At 44.1% G+C, this 23967-nt stretch overlaps 1 protein-coding gene across 5 annotated transcripts in view; it reads left to right on the forward strand.

The window, feature by feature from the left end:
- RNF208 (ring finger protein 208) overlaps window positions 1-23697 on the forward strand; it is a 50975-nt gene extending 27278 nt beyond the window's left edge. Inside the window, exons 1-2 of one of the 5 annotated variants that reach the window (XM_073558250.1) lie at window positions 8968-9110; window positions 21243-23697. In XM_073558250.1, the coding sequence (XP_073414351.1) occupies window positions 21903-22700 (798 nt within the window). In that variant the 5' untranslated portion in view covers window positions 8968-9110; window positions 21243-21902 and the 3' untranslated portion in view covers window positions 22701-23697. Of the gene's footprint in view, window positions 1-8967; window positions 9111-9139; window positions 9449-9894; window positions 9916-21242 lie in introns of those variants that run through there. The other 4 variants (XM_073558252.1, XM_073558251.1, XM_073558254.1 and 1 more) reach the window with 4 other exon arrangements.
- Window positions 23698-23967: the final 270 nt, after the last annotated feature.

Genomic DNA, 23967 nt, shown 5'->3' on the forward strand with positions numbered 1-23967 from the left:
CAGGATCTTATCATGTATCTCTGTATACAGGGAGCTCCCCCTAGTGGTGGCTGCAGACAGAATCTTATCATGTATCTCTGTATTCAGGGATCTCCCCCTAGAGCAGGCTGCAGACAGAATCTTATCATGTATCTCTGTATACAGGGAGCTCCCCCTAGTGGTGGCTGCAGACAGAATTTTATCATGTATCTCTGTAAACAGGGAGCTCCCCCTAGTGGTGGCTGCAGACAGACAGAATCTTATCATGTATCTCTGTATACAGGGAGCTCCCCCTAGTGGTGGCTGCAGACAGAATCTTATCATGTATCTCTGTATACAGGGAGCTCCCCCTAGTGGTGGCTGCAGACAGAATCTTATCATGTATCTCTATATACAGAGAGCTCCCCCTAGAGCAGGCTACAGACAGAATCTTATCATGTATCTCTGTATACAGGGAGCTCCACCTAGTGGTGGCTGCAGTCAGGATCTTATCATGTATCTCTGTATACAGGGAGCTCCCCCTAGTGGTGGCTGCAGACAGAATCTTATGTATCATTTGATACAGGGAGCTCCCCCTAGTGGGGGCTGCAGTCAGAATCATATTATGTATTGCTGTATACAAGGAGCTCCCCCTAGTGGTGGCTGCTGACAGAATCTTATCATGTATCTCTGTATACAGGGCGCTCCCCCTAGTGGTCACTGCAGGGAGAATATTATAATGTATCATTGTACTGTATACAGGGAGCATCTCCTAGTGGTGGCTGCAGACAGCAGTTTATCCTGTAACTCTAAAGGTACTGTCACACTTAGCGATGTACCAGCTATCCCGACCAGCGATATGACGCGGTTAGGATCGCTGGTGCACCGCTAAGTGGTCGCTAGTGAGCTGCCACACAGGCAGATCTCACCGGCGACATCGCAGGGGACGGGGATCGCTACTGTCAGACCAGGCGATCCTGCGTCCTCCCGCCCGGCTCCATGCGTCGCTCGTCTCTCCACAGAAAGCGCCGCAGGAAGCTGATGACGAGAAACAGTCCTGAACGTTCTCGCGCGATCAGCGATAACCAGCGGGGGAGCGGGTCATAGGTAAGTATCAGACATAATGATGTCGCTAGCAATATCGCTATAACGTCACAAGTTATAATGATATTGCTAGCGATATCGCTTAGTGTGACATGCCCTTAAGGCTATGTTCATACACAGCCAAAACCTGGTTTCTTGACAGTAAAAATACTGTGTTTAATACAACCATTTTGTCGCTGTTTTTGGGTGCAGATTAAATGGGGCTTCATCTACAGTACATGTTTATTAAAGGTTTTTTGCATTTTTATTTTTGCACTTACTCATTGCTTTCAATGGGTGAAAAAAACACTAAGAATTGACATGCTGCAAATTTCAAAAACGCTGCAGTTCTCGAATTTAGTCGGGAAACAAAAAGCATGGGCATGAAGTTACAGAATTCTCATAGCTTTTGCAGATACCACAAAACACAGGAAAGAAAAACTCTGCATGTGAACATAGTCTGGGGTCTATGCGACCTTCTTTTAACACTAGCTGTAGATTTCTTGTGATACATTTGTGAGAAATGTGATGCCCTTTATAGCCCACTCATTTCCTCCATATTACGCCTGACATTAAACAGATGATGGTCTTCCACGCGGCACTACATAATTGTGTGATCGGCCCCTCTGCCCTGCAGATTGTAGCGGATCTCCTGTGATCAATATCAGGCTGAGGTGTAACGAGTTCTGTGCAGTTGCCAGAACTGTCGGATGAATTAGTAATTATAGCTTGCGGAAGGAAGCAAAGTCCACGGCCCCGGTCAGAACACAAATGATAGGAATTCACCGTATTTAGATTGTAAGCTCCTGGGACAAGTAAACTGTGCCCCATTACATGGCAGTGTTAGAGGGATAACCCCTGACATAACACATCAATGTCTCCATCCAGCTCCTCAGTATCACACAGAATAAGCTTAGATACATACAGTATAAGGCTATGTGCGCACGTTGCCTATTTGATGCTTTTTTGCTGCGCTTTTTTCTGCGCGTAAATGGTCCAAAAGCACAATGGAATGCTTATGCAAGCTTATTCAATGACAATCCTGATGTGTTGTGCACGTGATCAGTACATTTCCGCGCGTATTTGCAGCATTTCTTTCTGCAGCATGTCCTTTCGTTTTACATTTTTGCCTGCGTTTTTGACCCATTGAATGCACAGGAAAAAAACATGCAAAAAATGCACCAAAAGCGCAGCGTTTCCACAGCATTTTTGCTGCCAAGAGATGCAGAAATTTCTGCAAGCAAATACGCAGCATGCGCACATAGCCTTACACATGACGGTATTAGATACAGCCGCTCAGCAGACAGTATCATACATAATAAGCTTAGATGCATCAGCATAGCAGCACAATGTTACGGCATATTGTATAACACAAGATTAGATACAGTGAGTCAATAAAAAGTATCAATTATATATCCCAGCATCACACATGACAAGCTTGGATACCCAGGTTCAACAGATGTATCACACATAATGGGCTTGTTAGTATCACAAATGACAGGTTTAGATATTCTGACAGTATCATACAGGAGAGTCTTAGGTACACTGGCAGTATCACAAACAAGCTTAGAAACTGGAGCAGCAGAAATATCACACATAATAGATTTCGATACACCAACTTAGCAGGCAGTATCACATAACACTGGCTCAGCAGAATGTATCACAATTGGCTTAGATACACTGGCTCAGCAATACACTGACCGAGTTTAAGGAATTTTTGTATTAATCTAATTCTTTTGATGAGTCAGGCATTTTCTACAGGCTCCTCCAGCATCCGGTATCTGCGCCTCTCCGCAGTCTTATTTATTGACTCCAATATTAATAAAATGAGGAATGTTTCAAAATGTGGGAGGACGGAGGAGACGTGGATGCCTGGACCCTTCCTAACTGAGGGAGACGCTCACAGGAATGTGGTGAAAACCAGAGAGGAACGGCCAGGTAGAGGGCAGATGACTCCAGACCTGGGCCTAGAGTTAGGCCGGGATCGCACGTGCGAGAAGCTCGGCTGAGTCTCGCACGTTAATATCCAGCACTGCCACCGGCACTCGGATCGAAGCGTGCGGCTGCATAGAAATATATGGAGCTGAACGCTCTGCTCCCGAGTGCCGGCGGCAGTGCCGGGTATTGAGATATAAGACTCGTCTGTATTCCTCGCATGTGTGATCCCGGCCTAAGAGGGGAATATGTGTGCTGATGCCATGTACAGCGCATCGCCATACACCTACACCAGGCAATGGTCGGCGCAGCACATTGCTGGTACATGCTCTGACCGTGTCAAACAGATGTGTGAATGCCGCCTTATTCAGTATACGGGTGCTCCTGTGTATCACATGACAGGATTGGATTCACCAGCTCAGCAGTATCACGACTGCCGGATCAGACTACACAGTTTGTTTGTAGTCTGTAACCATGGAGACACATTGCTCTGATTTAGAGCTTCAGATACAAAGTGGTAGGAGAGTTTCCAACTGTTTTGTAAAGCAACTTCACATGCAGATAGTCGGTAAATGAAGGTACAGGCGTGCAGCCATATGACGCAGATGTGGAGATTCCCTTTGCGTGCAGACGCTTCTCTCAGACAATAGTCACACGCCATAAGGTCTGATGGCAATCCGGGGGCCAGGGACATAAATTGTATAGAGAATTAAATATTTATAAGGTGGAACAAAGCTCGGGGATACCGTGAGAAAGTCTTTATGTCTCCTGCCCGAGGAAACGCGCAGATGACGTCTCTGCTACGGGCGAGATTTCTGTCCAATGAAACTCAAGAGGTGAGTTCACCACCCGCACTAAACAATGGCACCTAGACCTCACTGCACACATCCACATAAGCAGCTCAAACCGTCACCACCATATCCCTGTAACAGCCATGATAAGTACTATTACCAAATACACAAGCATAAGATCACCCATGGAAAGCAAAAAAAAACCACATGGAAGCATGGTGAAAATGTTGTAACTAATTCCCTCCACAGTGTAAAAGAAAAACATAGTAAAAAACACAAATGTTAGGGCAGGTTAGGATAGGATATGGCTTGAACTAGATGGACTTAAAGTCTTCCTTCAACCTTAATAACTATGTTACTATCTAAATGCACCTGTATATGTAACTAGTATTCTCCCACCTATAGTAGACAACTAGTGGTATTTGACAAGTGTTCAACATTTTTACGGCAATCCAATGTCACCCAGCAAGTCGTGTCTGGTTGTATGTGTCGCCAGGAAAACAGTGTCAGAACAGCATGTCACCCGCCTACATGTGTGATGTGATTGTGGTTGGAAAATGATGAACCTGTGAAAGCAAACACCTCCCAAGATCAGTTTCCTCTACTAGATGTAATCAGGCTCGAGACAGCCCAGGTATTCTACCATGGCAATCGGTGTTTCCTGTTCCCCAAATGTCAGCATCCAGTACCCCCAGTGTCATTGTCCAGTACTCCAATGTCAGCGCCATTGTCTGGTACCCCCAGTGTCAATGTCATTATCCTGTACCTGAGTGCTAGCGTCATTGTCCTGTACCCTCAGGCGACATTATCATGGACCCCCAATATAAGCAGTATTATCCTGTTCCCCAGTGTCAGCGTGATTGTATGGTACCCCAAGTGTCAGCATCATTGCACCATACCCCCAGTGTCAGCATCATTGTCCAGTTCCCCCAGTGTCAGCGTCATTATCCTGTACCGCTTACTGCAACTGTTGGCATCATTATCCTCTACCTTGCCAGTGTCATTGTACGGTACCCCAAGTGTCAGTATCGTTATCCTGCACCCTGAGAGTCAGCGTCATTATCTTGTCTCTTGAGTGTCGGTGTCATTGTACGGTACCCCAAGTGTCAGCGTCATTATCCTGTACGCCTAATTTCAGTGTTGATATCCTGAACCCTAAGTGTCAGTGTGATCATCCTGTACCCAGAGTGTCAGCCTCATTGTACAGTTAATGCGAGAAGTAACCTCAGCTGCATGCTATATGCCAGGTGGTGATACTAAGTAGTGGCCCACACTAGTAGAAGATACATACCAACTCCAAAACAAACGTGCATTTTAGGAGAAGGAAGAGTACTCAGGTAGAAGTAATAAAACCAAAACATTTTACTAGAAAAATATATGAGAGTAGACACGGAAGCATACACTCACTGGCCACTTTATTAGGTACACCTGTCCAACTGTGTGTTAAGACTTAATTTCTAATCTGCCAATCACATGGCGGCAACTCAGTGCATTTAGGCATGTAGACATGGTCAAGACAATCTCCTGCAGTTCAAACCGAGCATCAGTATGGGGAAGAAAGGTGATTTGAGTGCCTTTGAACGTGGCATGATTGTTGGTGCCAGAAGGGCTGGTCTGAGTATTTCAGAAACTGCTGATCTACTGGGATTTTCACGCACAACCATCTCTAGGGTTTACAGAGAATGGTCCGAAAAAGAAAAAAAATCCAGTGAGCGGCAGTTCTGTGGCCGGAAATGCCTTGTTGATGCCAGAGGTCAGAGGAGAATGGGCAGACTGGTTCGAGCTGATAGAAAGGCAACAGTGACTCAAATTGCCACCCGTTACAACCAAGGTAGGCAGAAGAGCATCTCTGAACGCACAGTGCGTCGAACTTTGAGGCAGATGGGCTACAGCAGCAGAAGACCACACCGGGTACCACTCCTCTCAGCTAAGAACAGGAAACTGAGGCTACAATTTGCACAAGCTCATCGAAATTGGACAGTAGAAGATTGGAAAAACGTTGCCTGGTCTGATGAGTCTCGATTTCTGCTGCGACATTCGGATGGTAGGGTCAGAATTTGGCGTAAACAACATGAAAGCATGGATCCATCCTGCCTTGTATCAACGGTTCAGGCTGGTGGTGGTGGTGTCATGGTGTGGGGAATTTTTTCTTGGCACTCTTTGGGCCCCTTGGTACCAATTGAGCATCGTTGCAACGCCACAGCCTACCTGAGTATTGTTGCTGACCATGTCCATCCCTTTATGACCACAATGTACCCAACATCTGATGGCTACTTTCAGCAGGATAATGCGCCATGTCATAAAGCTCGAATCATCTCAGATTGGTTTCTTGAACATGACAATGAGTTCACTGTACTCAAATGGCCTCCTCAGTCACCAGATCTCAATCCAATAGAGCATCTTTGGGATGTGGTGGAACGGGAGATTCGCATCAGGGATGTGCAGCCGACAAATCTGCGCCAACTGTGTGATGCCATCATGTCAATATGGTCCAAAATCTCTGAGGAATGCTTCCAGCACCTTGTTGAATCTCTGCCACGAAGAATTGAGGCAGTTCTGAAGGCAAAAGGGGGTCCAACCCCTTACTAGCATGGTGTACCTAATAAAGTGGCCAGTGAGTGTATACTGTATAGTGTAACATGACTCTGAACAGAAAAAACAGAGATACCAGGGTCACCACTCCCCACAACAAATCCATTGCACATATCCCATAAGTGTATAAGGTGCCAATGAAGTAATAAATAAGCCTGTGGAAGCACCCCCCCCGGAGGGGTAACAGCATAAGAAAAAGTAGTCAGAGTAATTACAACAGAGGATGGTGCTTACCGATTGTAGGAGGGGAGGGGGAAAGACCCTGAGCCAGGTGATAAAGCCCCGACGCGCGTTTTGTGTGTATAATACACCGTTTTCTGTACATCCCTTTGGTGACCCTGGTATCTGTTTTTTTTTCTGTTCAGTGTCATGTTACACTATATATGTTTCCTTGTTTACTCTCATATATTTTTCTTTCATATATTTTTCTAATAAAATATTTTGGTTTTATTACTTCTACCTGAGTACTCTTCTTTCTCCTAAAATGCACTTCATTGTACAGCTGAATGAGTGTCAGCGTCATTGTACGGTACCCCAAGTGTCATTGTATGGTATTCCTAGTGTCGTTATCTTGTACCATAAATGTCAGTGTCATTAACCCGTTCCACAAGTGTCAGTGCTATTGTACGATACGTATTGTACGAGTCTGAGCGTCATTATCCTTTTCCCTTAGTGACAGCATCATTGTACACTACCCAGAGTGTCAGCATCATTGTACGGTACCCCGAGTGTCAGCGTCATTATCCTGTAATCCCAGTGTCCGTGTCATTATCCTGTACCCCGAGTGTCTGCATCATTATCCTGTACTCCCAGTGTCAGTGTCATTGTCCTGTACCCCGAGTGTCAGCGTCATTATCCTGTACCCCGAGTGTCAGCATCATTATCCTGTACCCCGAGTGTCAGCATCATTATCCTGTACCCCGAGTGTCAGCATCATTATCCTGTACCCCGAGTGTCAGCATCATTATCCTGTACTCCCAGTGTCAGCGTCATTATCCTGTACCCCGAGTGTCAGTATCATTATCCTGTACCCTGAGTGTCAGCATCATTATCCTGTACCCCGCGTGTCAGCGTCATTATCCTGTACCCCGAGTGTCAGCGTCATTATCCTGTACCCCGAGTGTCAGCATCATTATCCTGTACCCCGAGTGTCAGCGTCATTATCCTGTACCCCGAGTGTCAGCGTCATTATCCTGTACCCCGAGTGTCAGCGTCATTATCCTGTACCCCGAGTGTCAGCATTATTATCCCTGTACCCCGAGTGTCAGTGTCATTATCCTGTACTCCCAGTGTCGTTATCCTGTACTCCAAGTGTCCGCATTATTATCCTGTACCCCAAGTGTCCGCATTATTATCCTGTACCCTGAGAATCAGCGTCATTATCCTGTACCCTGAGTGTCATTGTCATTATTCTGTACTTCTACTGTCTGTGTCATTGTCCTGTATCCCGAGTGTCATTGTCCTGTACCCTGAGTGTCGGCGTCATTAGCCTGTACCCCAAGTGTCCATGTCATTATTCTTGCATGTTAGAATTATTGTAATTCATTTTTATGTTGTTAGTGAGAAACGGTGTAGATAATATATTGTTCCTTGTATTTTGGCCCCTTCCCCTTCCTGTATGATAGGAGCATTAGTTACCTACTCCCATGTAAGATTCACAGGAAATGTTGATGTTCTGACTCTTTAATCCTCCAGACAGGTACGGACTGGGGCTGAAATTCAGTCCTGGCATTTGAAATCACACAGGCCCATGAACCCGATGGGCTATATTACTAATATTACCCTGGATGGAGAAGAGGAAGATTTACTACAAGACCAATATTTCTAATGATACCCGTGGCCTGCTGGGGTAAGTGACGGAGTCAGTGACTTTGTGCTCCATCACAACTCTTAACAGTATGAGGGTCTTGAGTACACCAATTCTGTTAACAACGTAGCAGACAAGGCAGCCCATGACCAGACAGGCCCTTCTGGCATTTGCTAGATGGCCAGTCCGGCCCTGCCTCCAGATGTTGGTGTATGGCCGCCTCACATCTGTATCTCTACCATATACAGTACGCAGTGTCACATCTTGTCATGTCATTTATTTATGATGCAGATTGGGGACATTTGGCTCGGTAGTGACCATTGTTGGCCGAAGGGCCCAAACTAAAACTCCATTCTCCGGCTCTGATCTTATGTGAATGCCGTCCACTGTTCCAGAAGGCTCATCATGTCAGGAACCCCCGGCCTCCCCAGGACAGTACATCACCCCTCACTACTGCCTATGCTCTGCACCTGGGCCTCAGCTTCTTCTGCACATGTAGCAGAGCTGAATTGGTCTTTTGCTCCATTTTATGGCGAGATTGTTATTTGATGTGCATTTAAACAAAGCTGCTTTACAGAATGGACTAGATGAGCTCTGCTACATCTGTAAATGTGTTTGGCCAGTCTATGAATCCTGTTCCCTGTGATACAGCACTGTGCTTGTTCTGGAGGGGGTGCATATATAAAGCCTCAGTGTCTGCAGCCCCCTCCCCTCCCTGGTCATTAGCAGCAGCTGCATAGGGAGAGCAGTATAGACTGTAGCATGCTCATATAGGTAGAGGATGAATGGGAAGGGGTATGGCCTGGGGAGGAGGTTCTGTACTGAGGGTGGACCCTGAGCTACTGCAACCCACTGGGCTAGTGCTAACTGATTGAGAGAAGCAGGAGCAGCCTGCATCACTGCAGAGCCCACTGCAGACAGGGAGGACCAAGGAGCTGCAGCTGGTAGGTGTTTGCTGGGTGTCACAGGGAGAGGGTTCTGGATCCTGCACCTTATAGGGGGCAGGGTCTCCTCATTGCATGGGTCTTGCATCAGGGATGAGGGCTTCTTTGTGCAATGACATCTGTATGACCACCCATCTTGGATTGATCATCTCCCCCTCCTCTGAGAGGCTTTCATGACATGTCAGCCCATAGAAATACGATGTTTCTCTTTGGAAACTTCCCATTTTTGCAATCGGATTACTACAGGATAAGAGAAGGATCCTGGCAGACATCTACACAAGCCTTTAATGCTTTCTTCTCCCGTGATACCTCATCGCAATGGAGGTGATTGACATCTGGTATTTTAGATCTTTCTCTTGTTTTCTGCATGCAAATAGGGGTGACCTTATGGGGTTTCTGTGGGATTGTATGAGCCTGGAGCTGTATAGGATGAGTGAGCAGAAGATGGGGGGCGGGGAGCAGTGACAGAGCACGGTGCATCTATCTGTCTTTCAGATAACCTTTGCAAAATGTGGCCTTCCCAAAACCCATGGGGGCCATACCCACCCTGCATGCTCCTGGAGGAGGGGGCCATGGCTTACATTGCGGGGATGGAAGGAGGTGTGTGCCCCTCATATTGTAAAGTACATGCACGTATCCAGACATCCCTCCAATATGGACGCTGCTCTGATGCTTGGAGCCTTTCAGCCAATCTCATTCCATTCATGGAGGGGCCTCCAGAACCTGAACTGGACCTATGCCCAGGCGAGGAGAATGAGGGGGGCATTCTGGAGTCTTGCTCCCGATGTTATACTCTCCCTTAGTGGTGAGTTTTCGTTACGGATGAGTGAGATTTTTTTCAGTTATGGCTACAGATTTATCTGGGGATGTGATCTGGTCCGCAGAGCTTACAATCTAATATATGCTTTGGGTGACGGGGCCTCTAGAAAGTAATGTCGTCCGGTAGCTACTTATAGAAAGAACAGGCCTGTATGGCAAAGCGGAGCAGACGTTGATTGGCCAGTGGAAGGCGAGAGTCGTCGATTGGATGATCATCCAGCCCACAACTTTCCCATATCTATGGCCAGATGATGGAGTCTTGCTCACCCCCCACCATCTTTGGTCTTCCTTTGTTGCTTACCCCATCTGTTTCTCCTCTTGTCCAGTATTTGGGGCCAACACATTTGGTGTCTGTTGTCATTGGAGAGTACAATAAAAACGTCTCATCTGAGGTACACACTGTGGTGCCAGTCTGTATAAGAAATAAATGGAGAGCCTGCAGGTAACCCAAGAGCCCGGTACACACGTAAGGCCTGGTAAGAGCGGTTTGCCCAGCTCCAGTGGAGGCACCATGGTGGGCTATGCCTGTCAGCTAAGGCCTCTTTCACACTTCAGTTTTTTACAATCAGTCACAATCCGCCAGGTTTTGAAAAAAACGGATCCTCAATTATCTTTCGAGGATCCGTTTTTTCCCCCATTGACTTCCATTACTGGCGGATTGTGACGGATTGCCGTCCGTTGCATCCGTTTTTTTGCGGATCCGCCAAAAGTTGCTGTCCGTCACCATCCTCAAAGATTTCAAAACGGACCTTGCAACGTTTTTTTTCTGGCGGATCCTCCAGACACTCATTTAACGCGAAATTCTTTCTGGGTGCCGGACAAAAAAATTCTCTCTCTCTCTCGCCACCGGTTTCTTTAAATTTCCTCATTTTCAGGATCCGTCTGAAAACGGATCCTGTGCCATCCGTTCACATCAGTTCAGAACGGATCCGCTTGTCTGACTTTTTGGCGGATTTGAACTGATGCAAAAAAACTGAAGTGTGAAAGAGGCCTAAGGCCTCTTTCACACTTCAGTTTTTTGCATCAGTTATAATCCGCCAAAAAGGCGGACAAGCGGATCCGTTGTCAACTGATGTGAACGGATGGCACAGGATCCGTTTTCAGACGGATCCTGAAGATCCACCAAATTAGAAAAAAACGGATCCGCCATTTTTCTTTGCGGATCCGTTTTTTTCCCCATTGACTTTCATTATTGGCGGATCCTGACTGATTGCCGTCCGTTGCATCCGTTTTTGTGAGGATCCGCCATAATGTTGCTGTCCGTCAACATCCTCAAAGATTTCCAAACGGAGCTCTCTCTCTCTCTCTCTCTCTCTCTCCGCTTTTGTTGCTGGCAACGGGGCTGTAAGGGGTAGGATAGGGCAGAGCTAGAGATCCCTAAAAATATTATTTACTGAATTCTGAAAATTGTGAGAAATGAGGTTATTCACAGATTGTGGAGCGGCAGGAGGTGCAACATAATACAATCTGGAGAAGCATGATGTGTCGGCTGCCAACACGGGGGAAGCTCAATGTGACATTTACTTCTATTTTGCTCTTCTACAATTTGTATTTTATAAATAAAGTTTATTGAAATGAGCATTGTGCGCCTTCAAGCCCAAAGGAAAAAGTGGCCAATCAGAATATAGCTTCATTCTACCCGTGCTGGTTCAAAAATGAAAGCCGCACTAAAATATATACAGTGGGGCAAAAAAGTATTTAGTCAGTCAGCAATAGTGCAAGTTCCACCACTTAAAAAGATGAGAGGCGTCTGTAATTTACATCATAGGTAGACCTCAACTATGGGAGACGAACTGAGAAAAAAAAATCCAGAAAATCACATTGTCTGTTTTTTTTTCATTTTATTTGCATATTATGGTGGAAAATAAGTATTTGGTCAGAAACAAAATTTCATCTCAATACTTTGTGATATATCCTTTGTTGGCAATGACAGAGGTCAAACGTTTTCTGTAAATCTTCACAAGGTTGCCACACACTGTTGTTGGTATGTTGGCCCATTCCTCCATGCAGATCTCCTCTAGAGCAGTGATGTTTTTGGCTTTTCGCTTGGCAACACGGACTTTCAACTCCCTCCAAAGGTTTTCTATAGGGTTGAGATCTGGAGACTGGCTAGGCCACTCCAGGACCTTGAAATGCTTCTTACGAAGCCACTCCTTCGTTGCCCTGGCGGTGTGCTTTGGATCATTGTCATGTTGAAAGACCCAGCCACGTTTCATCTTCAATGCCCTTGCTGATGGAAGGAGGTTTGCACTCAAAATCTCACGATACATGGCCCCATTCATTCTTTCATGTACCTGGATCAGTCGTCCTGGCCCCTTTGCAGAGAAACAGCCCAAAGCATGATGTTTCCACCACCATGCTTTACAGTAGGTATGGTGTTTGATGGATGCAACTCAGTATTCTTTTTCCTCCAAACACGACAAGTTGTGTTTCTACCAAACAGTTCCAGTTTGGTTTCATCAGACCATAGGACATTCTCCCAAAACTCCTCTGGATCATCCAAATGCTCTCTAGCAAACTTCAGACGGGCCCGGACATGTACAGGCTTAAGCAGTGGGACACGTCTGGCACTGCAGGATCTGAGTCCATGGTGGCGTAGTGTGTTACTTATGGTAGGCCTTGTTACATTGGTCCCAGCTCTCTGCAGTTCATTCACTAGGTCCCCCCACGTGGTTCTGGGATTTTTGCTCACCGTTCTTGTGATCATTCTGACCCCACGGGGTGGGATTTTGCGTGGAGCACCAGATCGAGGGAGATTATCAGTGGTCTTGTATGTCTTCCATTTTCTAATTATTGCTCCCACAGTTGATTTCTTCACTCCAAGCTGGTTGGCTATTGCAGATTCAGTCTTCCCAGCCTGGTGCAGGGCTACAATTTTGTTTCTGGTGTCCTTTGACAGCTCTTTGGTCTTCACCATAGTGGAGTTTGGAGTCAGACTGTTTGAGGGTGTGCACAGGTGTCTTTTTATACTGATAACAAGTTTAAACAGGTGCCATTACTACAGGTAATGAGTGGAGGAAAGAGGAGACTCTTAAAGAAGTTACAGGTCTGTGAGAGCCAGAAATCTTGATTGCTTGTTTCTGACCAAATACTTATTTTCCACCAAAATATGCAAATAAAATGAAAAAAAAACAGACAATGTGATTTTCTGGATTTTTTTTTCTCAGTTTGTCTCCCATAGTTGAGGTCTACCTATGATGTAAATTACAGACGCCTCTCATCTTTTTAAGTGGTGGAACTTGCACTATTGCTGACTGACTAAATACTTTTTTGCCCCACTGTATATATATACACACATACACACACACGTCCTAAAGATTTGTGGTGTTACTATTTCCATCTCTGCCCCTGTTGGGCGACACCTTTACTCAGGACATGTGAATATACATTTTTACAGTTGTTCAGAAGATAAAGAGAAGGCTGCCTTCTTCCTAATAAAATGCCACCCGTGTGGACAGGTTGTGTCTGGTATTGCAGCTTGTCTCCACTGAAGTGATTGGGGCTATACCAGACACAACGTGAGGACAGGTGCGGCGCTGTTTTTGGGAAAAAAAGCAGCCATGCTTTTCTCATCCTGTTCAACCCCTTTGAATCCTGATAAAATACATAGGAATTAAATAATGACCACACCGGAGCTGGAATTTGATTGGCTGCCGAGCGTTACCAAATGAAGTGTGGAGAACCAAGGTGGATTAGTCACGGATCCTTCCTGTGATATGTGGTCACTGAGGAAAAATGCTTCATTGTCCTCAGCATAGGCATCGTCTGATAGAAAATGTATTTCCAGTAAAAGATGAAAACTATTCATCGCCATCACCCCCTCCCTGCCGCTCCGTGCTTCTTACTACAGCTGCGTAATCTATTGTTTCCCCATCGTTGTATTGTCTGGGTGTACACCAGGCAGGGTGTCAGAGGGTGATATGTTTATATATATATATATATATATATGTACACGCTGGCAGAGGTTGTCAGGGAAGACTGAAATGTGTTTCAGTATTCGGAACGGGCGCATTGTAATATTGCAAGTTTGTATTCGTGGCCACGTGCTGCCATTGAAGGCGCACAAAGAGCGTAAAATCCCAATTCACTGCATGAATACAACTGGTCGTGGATCGCTGCGTTCTACTTTACCTACCCCCCAAGGCATTAATGGGGGCAATTACCAGAACGGGGGACATGCAGGTAATAATAACTGCCCATTACTGTGTGCCCACGTTGCGTTTTTTTTAAGTGTTTCCGCAGCGTTTGAGCCGGATCAGACGCTGCAGAAATGCTTAAAAGAAGCTTCCCATTCAACTTAATGAATTTTGGTCTTTTTGTGCCAATGCTGCGTTTTTTTCCTCTCAGGAAACGCTAAGCAGCTAAAAACTCAGCATGCTCATTATTTTCCTCATTGTTCCACGTTTTTAGCCATTTCCAATGTTCCCAGAAACCACACGGAAAAAAACGCACGGTTTTTGTGCAAAAATCGCGCAAAAAACGCGCGGAAATAAAACACGCGGTTTCTGGGAAGGAGTCCGGTTTTCTGAGCGTTTAAAAACGCTAACGTGGGCACATAGCCTTACACATTTCAGTATTCCATCATTGCACGTTTCTGCAATTCCATGATAGCAAAACCGCAAACACCGCTTGTAAAATTCTAAACTTCCCTATACTGTACATTGTAATGGTATTGCCCAAGTGTAACCATGAAGTGGTCATGATAGCTGTGGGTGTAAATGAAGTCGGCCTCCCCTGCCTAAAATAATACTAATCTTTATTTTTATATAGCGCTAACATATTCCGCAGCGTTTACAGTTTGCACACATTATCATCACTGTCCCCGATGGGGCTCACAATCTAAATTCCCTATCAGTATGTCTAAAATGGCTGATAACCGGAAGCAATAAACTACAGTTAAGTGTATAGCTCTATGTAAATGTTGCTGTCTCCATGTGGCGGCACACTGTAATGATTACACACCATTGTATCTTTACTTGACGGTTGTTTTTACTGTGGCAGCGTGACGCCCAGCACATAGCTATTATTTCCCATCCCTTATTCCAGTAAGTGAGGCCGATATAATGGATGTTAATGGTCCAGACACCAGAGCGACTTCTCATTGATTTTTTTCCATTTTTGGATCCTGTCTCTTTATGAAAAACACAGCGACACACCTCCGATTTCCTACAGGGGCACTGGTTGTCTCCTATGGAGGTTGACTGTATTTAGTTCATCAGATATGGGCACCATCTGCTCTTATAGGGACATTTTGTGGTTTGCTGTGTTACAGGGCACTGTGCTTCGCCCAACGTGGGGCCTGATTGTGTCTTGCAGTAAGAGGCAATATCCATTCTACGTGTCACGTGTAGCTATATTTGTCATATGTGATAACAGCGAGTTGAGGTATTGAAGTCTCTTTACTCACTAATAACAATGTGTTATCCTGGGTCCTGCCAGAAGATATTCTCGGCTCCACTACATCTGTGTGTGTAAGAAAGCAGATTAATAAAGACTAGATATAAAAAATGGAACACTACAAGCCTCAGGATTGCTTCTCCTTATAGCTTTGTATTTCTTGCAGCAGGTGGGTGTCCACATAGCGTACAGGGGGTTAGGTTACTATAACGATGCTTAGTAATTGTTTATGGGCGAGAACAACCCATCAAATGTGTTTCCTCTGTAGTCACGTGACTATTATTCCTGAACAAGAAGCAGGCACATACATTTCCGGCAACATTCCAGAAAGCTCGGAACGTTCCCATTGTGATCCGGTACATGGACGTTCCATTCTGTCCGAGCTCCTCCCGTCCATATTTCCTCAGCGCCATCACTATAACACTGCCCCAATATCATCAATGAAAGGGAAAAGTGAAAATAGTTTTATGACTCCCAAGATTTAACATTAAAGGAAACGTGAACAAAAACTTTTTTTCATTAAAGTGTTTACTCATATAAATAACTCGCTGAAGAGCCCGGCGTCGGCCGGGCATAGTATCCTCTGTATATAGTATATACCTGTATGTCATCTCCTTTTGTATATAGTATATACACCTGTATGTCATCTCCTCCTGTATATAGTATATACCTGTATGTCATTTCCTTTTGTATATAGTATATACACCTGTATGTCATCTCCTCCTGTATATAGTATATACCTGTATGTCATCTCCTACTGTATATAGTATAAACCTGTATGTCATCTCCCCTGTATATAGTATATACCTGCATGTCATCTCCTCCTGTATATAGTATATACCTGCATGTCATCTCCTCCTGTATATAGTATATACCTGCATGTCATCTCCTCCTGTATATAGTATGTACCTGTATGTCATCTCCTCCTGTATATAGTATATACCTGTATGTCATCTCCTCCTGTATATAGTATGTACCTGTATGTCATCTCCTCCTGTATATAGTATATACCTGCATGTCATCTCCTCCTGTATATAGTATATACCTGCATGTCATCTCCTCCTGTATATAGTATATACCTGTATGTCATCGCCTACTGTATATAGTATAAACTTGTATGTCATCTCCCCTGTATATAGTATATACTTGTATGTCATCTCCTCCTGTATATAGTATATGCCTGTATGTCATCTGTCATCTCTCCTGTATATAGTATAAACCTGTATGTCATCTCCTCCTGTATATAGTATATACCTGTATGTCATCTCCCCTGTATATAGTATATACCTGCATGTCATCTCCTCCTGTATATAGTATATACCTGCATGTCATCTCCTCCTGTATATAGTATGTACCTGTATGTCATCTCCTCCTGTATATAGTATATACCTGTATGTCATCTCCTCCTGTATATAGTATATACCTGCATGTCATCTCCTCCTGTATATAGTATATACCTGTATGTCATCTCCTCCTGTATATAGTATGTACCTGTATGTCATCTCCCCCAGTATATAGTATATGCCTGTATGTCATCTCCTCCTGTATATAGTATATACCTGTATGTCATCTCTCCTGTATATAGTATATACCTGTATGTCATCTCCCCTGTATATAGTATATATCTGTACGTTTCGTAGGTTCTCTTCCGTCTATACATGGTGGAGGCGCAGTAATGTTTCAGTGGCCCTTGAGGAAGCAGCTCTTGCCTCCCTTTCTTCCATTTCTGTACTCATTTTTGTAAGTCTTGGCTCCCTTTCTTCTTTCTGTAAGTCTTGGCTCCCTTTCGTCTTTCTGTAAGTCTTGCTCATTGAGGCGTAATACAGCTTTTCTCTTAGAGAACGCAGATTTCAACCTTGTGGGAGTGTAATACCATTGAGTTAGAAATTGTAAAGAAAGACTCATTTAGAGTGCCATTAGTTGTAGCTGTATAAATAAGTTTAAGGCGAACCAGGCATTGTCAGGTTGGCGCTGTTACACCGATTAAAATGATACCTGGGTTGGAGAAATCCATCTTGTGTTTCTTTTTTAAATCTGTGTTTGAATTTTTAAGTTAATGAGATGCTTCATGCCAGACAAAGAAAAGTTCCTGATTCTGGGCTCCCCCTGCAGTCTGTGTCAGAGGGTGGTCTGGGTCGGCACGGTAAAAAATTGTGTTATTTCCAGCTTTACAGAAGGACGAAAACACCATAGAAATGATAAGAATAATAGGCCTCAGTTACCACAACTGTTTACAAGGAAAACTGTTGCTCATAGCAACCAATCACAGCTCAGCTTTATTTTAAACAGCTATGGTGAAATGAAATATGCTTAGTGATTGGTTGCTTTGGGCAACACAGGCAGTATAGCCTGTTGTGGTCAAGAAGATGTGCCTATAAAATAGATATATTAGATATTTATTAAATATACAGTACAAACTACCTCTTGAAGCTCATCAAGAGAATGCCAAGAGTGTGCAAAGCAGTAATCAAAGCAAAAGGTGTCTACTTTGAAGAACCTAGAATATAAGACATATTTTCAGTTGTTTCACACTTTTTTGTTAATTATATAATTCCACATGTGTCAGTTCATAGTTTTGATGACTTCAGAGTGAATCTACAATTTTCATAGTCATGAAAATAAAGAAAACTCTTTGAATGAGAAGCTGTGTCCAAACTTTTGGTATGTACTGTATATATGTATATCCAAACCATAACATTTAATTATGGTCACTGAGTCACATCACATCCAGTCATAAGACAATTCTCTCATATGCTAAGCAAAATTCATGACCATAGAAAGCATTATATTAGTTATATTCTTGTACATAGGGGGCAATATTATAGTAGTTATATTCTTGCACAAGGGTGCAGTATTATAGTAGTTAGATTCTTGTACATGGGGCAGTATTGTAGTATATTCTTGTACATAGGGGACAGTATTATAGTAATTATATTCTTGTACATAGGGAGCAGTATTATAGTAGTTATATTCTTGTACATAGGGAGCAGTATTATAGTAGTTATATTCTTGTACATAGGGGCAGTATTATAGTAGTCATATTCTTGTACATTGGGGGCAGTATTATAGTAGTTATATTCTTGTACATTGGGGCAGTATTATAGTAGTTATATTCTTGTACATAGGGAGCAGTATTATAGTAGTTATATTCTTGTACATAGGGAGCAGTATTATAGTAGTTATATTCTTGTACATAGGGGCAGTATTATAGTAGTCATATTCTTGTACATTGGGGGCAGTATTATAGTAGTTATATTCTTGTACATTGGGGCAGTATTATAGTAGTTATATTCTTGTACATAGGGAGCAGTATTATAGTAGTAGTCTTGTACATAGGGGCAGTATTATAGTAGTTATATTCTTGTACATAGGGGACAGTATTATAATAGTTATGTTCTTGTACATGGGGGCAGTATGAGGTTGTTGATATTTTTCAACAATTTTGGATCTCAAGTCCTTAGACAGTTCTCTTCTCCTCTTTCTGTTCTCCATGCTTAGTGTGGTGCACACACAGACACACAATGCAAACATTGAGTCAAATTCTCTTTTTATCAAGTTTCAGGTGTGATTTTCATATTTCCTACACTTGCCACAGGTGAGACTGATCGAGCATCGCATGCACAAAGTTGTTTGCTTATAAATTTGGAAAGGTGCCAACAATTTTGTCCTGCCCATTTTTGGGGTCTTGTGTGAAATTATGTTCATTTTTCCCTTTTTTTGTGTTGTTCCAATACACACAATCAAAATAAACGTGTATAACAAAACGTGTAATTCTAATAATTTTCTGGGAGAAATTTGGTACTTCATTTTTTGGAACCATTTCAAGGGTACCAGCATTTTCGGCCATGACTGTACATAAGAGCAGTATTATTACCGTATTTTTCGGACTATAATACACACTTTTTTCCTCCAAAAATGTAGGGGAAAATGGGGGGGTGCGTCTTATAGTCCGGATGAACCAGCTCTGGCTGTGGTGGGGAGGTGGGGGAACAGCATCGGTGGAGCAGCGGGTCACAGGAGGCTGGAGCCGGCAAATGCGGCTAACTCCTGTTCCCGCTGCTAAAGAGAAATGATTAATCACTGCATTTCATGCCCATGGGCGTGGAAGGCAATTAATATTAATTTCTCTTTAATAATAGTATCTTGGTATGATTTCCCCCCAACCCCGGGCCTGGTATGCATGGCCCCATCCTTACAATTGTCCCCAATCCTGGTATGCATGGCCCCATCAGAAAACGTTAAAAAACCAAACCATTACACTTACCTACCAGGCGTTCCCTCTCAGCGTCCTGCTCCCGTGCCAGCAACCGCTTTATGCTTGTAAGCAGCGCATGGCAGGGACATCATGCGCTACTCACAAGCAGAGCACAGCTGCCAGAATACTTACCGGGACTGTGCATGCATAGAGCAGTGAGAATTCATTGCTCTTCAGTAGCGCGCGGTGTCAGCCACCGGCTTCCTGCTGCTGCCGGTGGTCACGTGTGCCGCTACTTAAGAAAAATTAATATAATATGAATGTTCATGATTATTAATTTTCCTTAAGTAGTGGCACACGTGACCGCCGGCAGCAGCAGGAAGCCGGTGGCTGACACTGCTCGTTACTGAAAAGCAATGAATACTCACTGCTCTATGTGTGCACAGTCCTGGTGAGTATTCCGGCAGCTGTGCTCTGCTTGTGAGCAGCGCATGACGTCCCTGCCATGCGCTGCTTACAAGCATAATGTGGTTGCTGGCACCGGAGCAGGACGCTGTGAGGGAGCACCTTGTAGGTAAGTGTAATGTTTTTTATTTTTTAAAGTTTTCTGATGGGGCCATGTATACCAGGATAGGGGTGGGGGCCAATTATAAGGGGGTCATGCATACCAGGATCAGGATGGGGGCCAATCATACCAGAATAGGGATGAGGCCATGCATACTAGGACGAGCTGAGTACCCTGCATACCAGGATAAGGATGCGGCCATGCATATTAGGACGAGATGGGGGCCCTGCATACCAGGATAGGGATGGGTCCATCATACTAGGATGAGGTGGGTGCCTTGCATACCAGGATAGGGATGGGGCCATGCATACCAGGATAGGGATGGGACCATGCCTACTAGTATAGGGATGAGGGCAATCATTCCTGCCAGGATAGGGATGAGGGAGCCATGCATAAAAGGGTAGGGATGAGTGGGCCATGTGTATCAGGATGGGGAAGAGGGGACCATGTATAGCAGGATAGGGGATATTAAGTACAGAATTGACCTTATTTTTTGCTTCAATTTTTTTTCCTAATTTCTTCCTCTAAAACCTAGTTGCGTCTTATGGTCCGGTTCAACTTATAGTCTCTTGTACATAGGTAACAGTATTAGGCCAGGGTCACACGAGTGTATGTTCTCTCATGCGAGAAAATTGAGAAAATCGGGGCCGATTATGCTAATGACACTTGGAGCAAACTGTCAAAGTTTGGATAAATGGATAAATTAATTTCTCCATCTTCTCCATTGCCTGGGTCCGCAGTAATCAGACTGCACTCAGATGATATTTCATAAGCATCCACAGACTTGAATGGGTGAGTGCGATCCAAATACCAGATGCACTTGCAGCATACTGCGATTGTGCTCTAAAGCTGAATCGGCAGGAGAAAAAATTCAAAGATCTGAGCTGTCCCATAGAATAACAATGGTATGAGTGCTGTGTGATAAAACATTGCAAAGCACTCAGCCGTGTTTTACGTTCGTGTGAGTGATCCCTTATAGTAGTTACATTCTTGTACATAGGGGCAATGGGGGGGATTTTACACTATTGCCTTGGGCCTCACTGTATTTTTTTCCTGAATGATATCAATTATCACAAAAAAGTGTTTATTCAAAATGTTGTTGTTGTCTTTTTCATTGTAGTTACTAACTCCCCCGCTTTCTTCATTTTGTACTCAGGTAAGACCAGATAGTCCAATACGTGGGAACTCAGCAAAACCAGTGGTAATCATTGATCTACATAAACCCAACTCTCATCTCCTAAAGTCAACCACGTTCCAAGTCTCCTCCTCCCCTTCTTAAGAGGCCTCATTAAAGCAATCTGTTTGGATGTATGTCTGACCTCTGCCAGCCTTGTACAGTGATCATCGGTCTGCTGGAATGCAACTGACCTGTTAGTGGGAGTGAGTGAAAAGTCAGGACAAAGGAATTTGTAAAAAAAAAAAAAAAAAACCTCCTACAACCTTGCTCCAGCCTCCCCGCACCGCAACAACAAGGAAAAAGGTGGAACACCTGTTCTCAAGGTACACAATGCCCTTGATGTGGAGATATTGTAAACCTCAGCCTGTCTGCACGGATTGTACTGTGTTCCTGTAAAATTTCGACATACTCTGCAGCTGTCTTGCTGAGAATTATCATATTTTCCTGAGATCTGAAGCATACAAAGCTCTTGGATATTATACACTGCTTTATATAAAGTCTCCCTCTGGATTGGGTTATCTTGTAGGAGATGATGGACATCTGCACTCGAATCCAGCTACACAACTCCAAAATTAAGGCTTTGCCAAATTAATTAATTTTTCTTTTAAGTGAGAGCTTTGGAAACCTTTCTCAAGCCACATGCAGGGGGCTCTAGGAGAAAACAAAGTTGCGGACAGTAATGTGAAAAAAATTCTTATGTCTTGTCTGAAAGGGCAGCAGGTCATAATCAAGATGGAGGCCATGAAGATCATACAGGCCGAGAAGTTCTCGGAATGCCAGAACTCTCAGCCGCGGTATGGTCCTCCATCGAGGAGGGAACCTCCTTTAGTTGCCAAACGTGCCTGGCCCTCAGACTCAGAGATTATTGTCAATCAGGCCTGCGGGGAGATGCCCAGTCTAGATAATACCCCAAGCACCTTGGGTCTTCCAAGGACACCTCCACCACCACGGCGGGAGAAAATCTACCCGGGTCAACGGAAAGCTAGCAGCGAAATCTGTTACCATCGTAAAACCCCTTCCGATGAAGTGATCGTAAATCAGTATGTGCTGCATCCATCTACCCCATGTGAACCATTGGAATGTCCAACCTGTGGCCACATGTACAATTTTACAAACAAGAGGCCTAGGATCTTATCGTGTCTCCATTCAGTGTGTGAGGAGTGCCTGCAGATTCTCTACGAGTCGTGTCCCAAGTACAAATTCATTTCATGCCCAACCTGCAAGAGGGAAACTGTGCTGTTTACAGACTATGGCCTTGCAGCCCTTGCTGTGAACACCAGCATTCTCAACAGGCTGCCAACTGAGGCGCTGTCGGCTAACCCTGTACAATGGAGCAGTGAAGCAGACCGTAGTTGCTACCAGACCTTTCGCCAGTACTGTGGTGCAGCTTGTAGCTGTCAAATCCGCAATCCACTGTCTTCCTGTACCATCATGTAGCTTTGCAGCTGGGATTGCCCTGGAGAACTGGTATTACTTGTGCAGTATTATCACAGATGGTGGGAGATGTGGGATCCGGGGCAGCAATTCTCAGATTTAGCCATTTCTATATCCAGACAATGTTCAGTATCAGCGATTATAGATACTGATCGATGGCGACACCTGCACCGACTGGCCATCGCTTACATCTTCCTTCTATCCGTCTTGGTGACTTCTTGCATCCCCCTGTAGTTTTGTCTACTCGAGCACCTTCTTGTCTAACCTTAACCTGATCCTTCTTGATCTCTCTCTTTGTGTCTCTCTTTTTCTTATCAACCTTTTCTAAGTGGTAATGTAAATATGCATGACGAACGGGTACAGGAACGGACACATTGGTGGACTCTGGTCTGTTACAACCAGCCGTGTCCCATAATTGAAGCACCAAGCACAACTCAACTTCTGACCATAAATGGTGGATGGCAAAGCCACAGGTTGTTGGCTAAAGCTGCTGGTCGATCTGGATCTACCTTTCCCCTATCTTCAGTGGGCGGTGGGCATCATCCGACGCCTCCCTTTTGTCTAAATTGTTTTGCCAAAGCTATTATTATTATTATTTCAGTCGCTGAAACAGAAATTATATATTTTAAATTATTGTATGTGTTATTGAAAAATGTAAAAAAAAAAAAAAAAAATACTGTGACTGCGTTAACCACTTTGCAGGTCCCTCTTGCATCAGTTTAACCTCTCCTGTGTTGGCGAGGTCTACGTTGTATTGCGGTGCGATATGATGAAAACCTTGTTGGCGGAGGGGGTGGTTATTTTTCTTATAACACTTTTGTCCTGATGAGAGAATCATAGTGGGAGACGTCTACTTCTCGTTTATGTTGAAGGCTGTGTATTGATCTTTTTACAAAGAACCCTGCTATTCAATAGCTTGCTGACCGGGGACGGTTGTTGCTAGAGCTAAGCTTCCTCTTCAGCTGAAATAACCATCAACTACATAAATGGCTACAACAAACTCGGCTCTGCTGTCTTCTCTTATTTATTTTCGATTTGATTATTGTTTTTTTTTGTCTGCACATTAATTAAAGGGAAAGTGCACTCTGATACCTCTGACATGGTGTTGAGCTGAGACCCCAAATTTCCAACTTTTAAGATACAAACATTTAAACATAGGAAGTAAAATAATTTAGGCTTACATAAAGTAATCACATGTTGAATGCATCAAGAAACCTTCCAGCGTTTCAATTAACCATCCTTATTAATCTTCGTATCGGAGATCAGAGCC

Source organism: Dendrobates tinctorius, unplaced genomic scaffold (assembly GCF_039654945.1).
Source record: "Dendrobates tinctorius isolate UK_male_01 unplaced genomic scaffold, ASM3965494v1 ptg000013l, whole genome shotgun sequence".
Taxonomy (NCBI): Eukaryota; Metazoa; Chordata; class Amphibia; order Anura; family Dendrobatidae; genus Dendrobates; species Dendrobates tinctorius.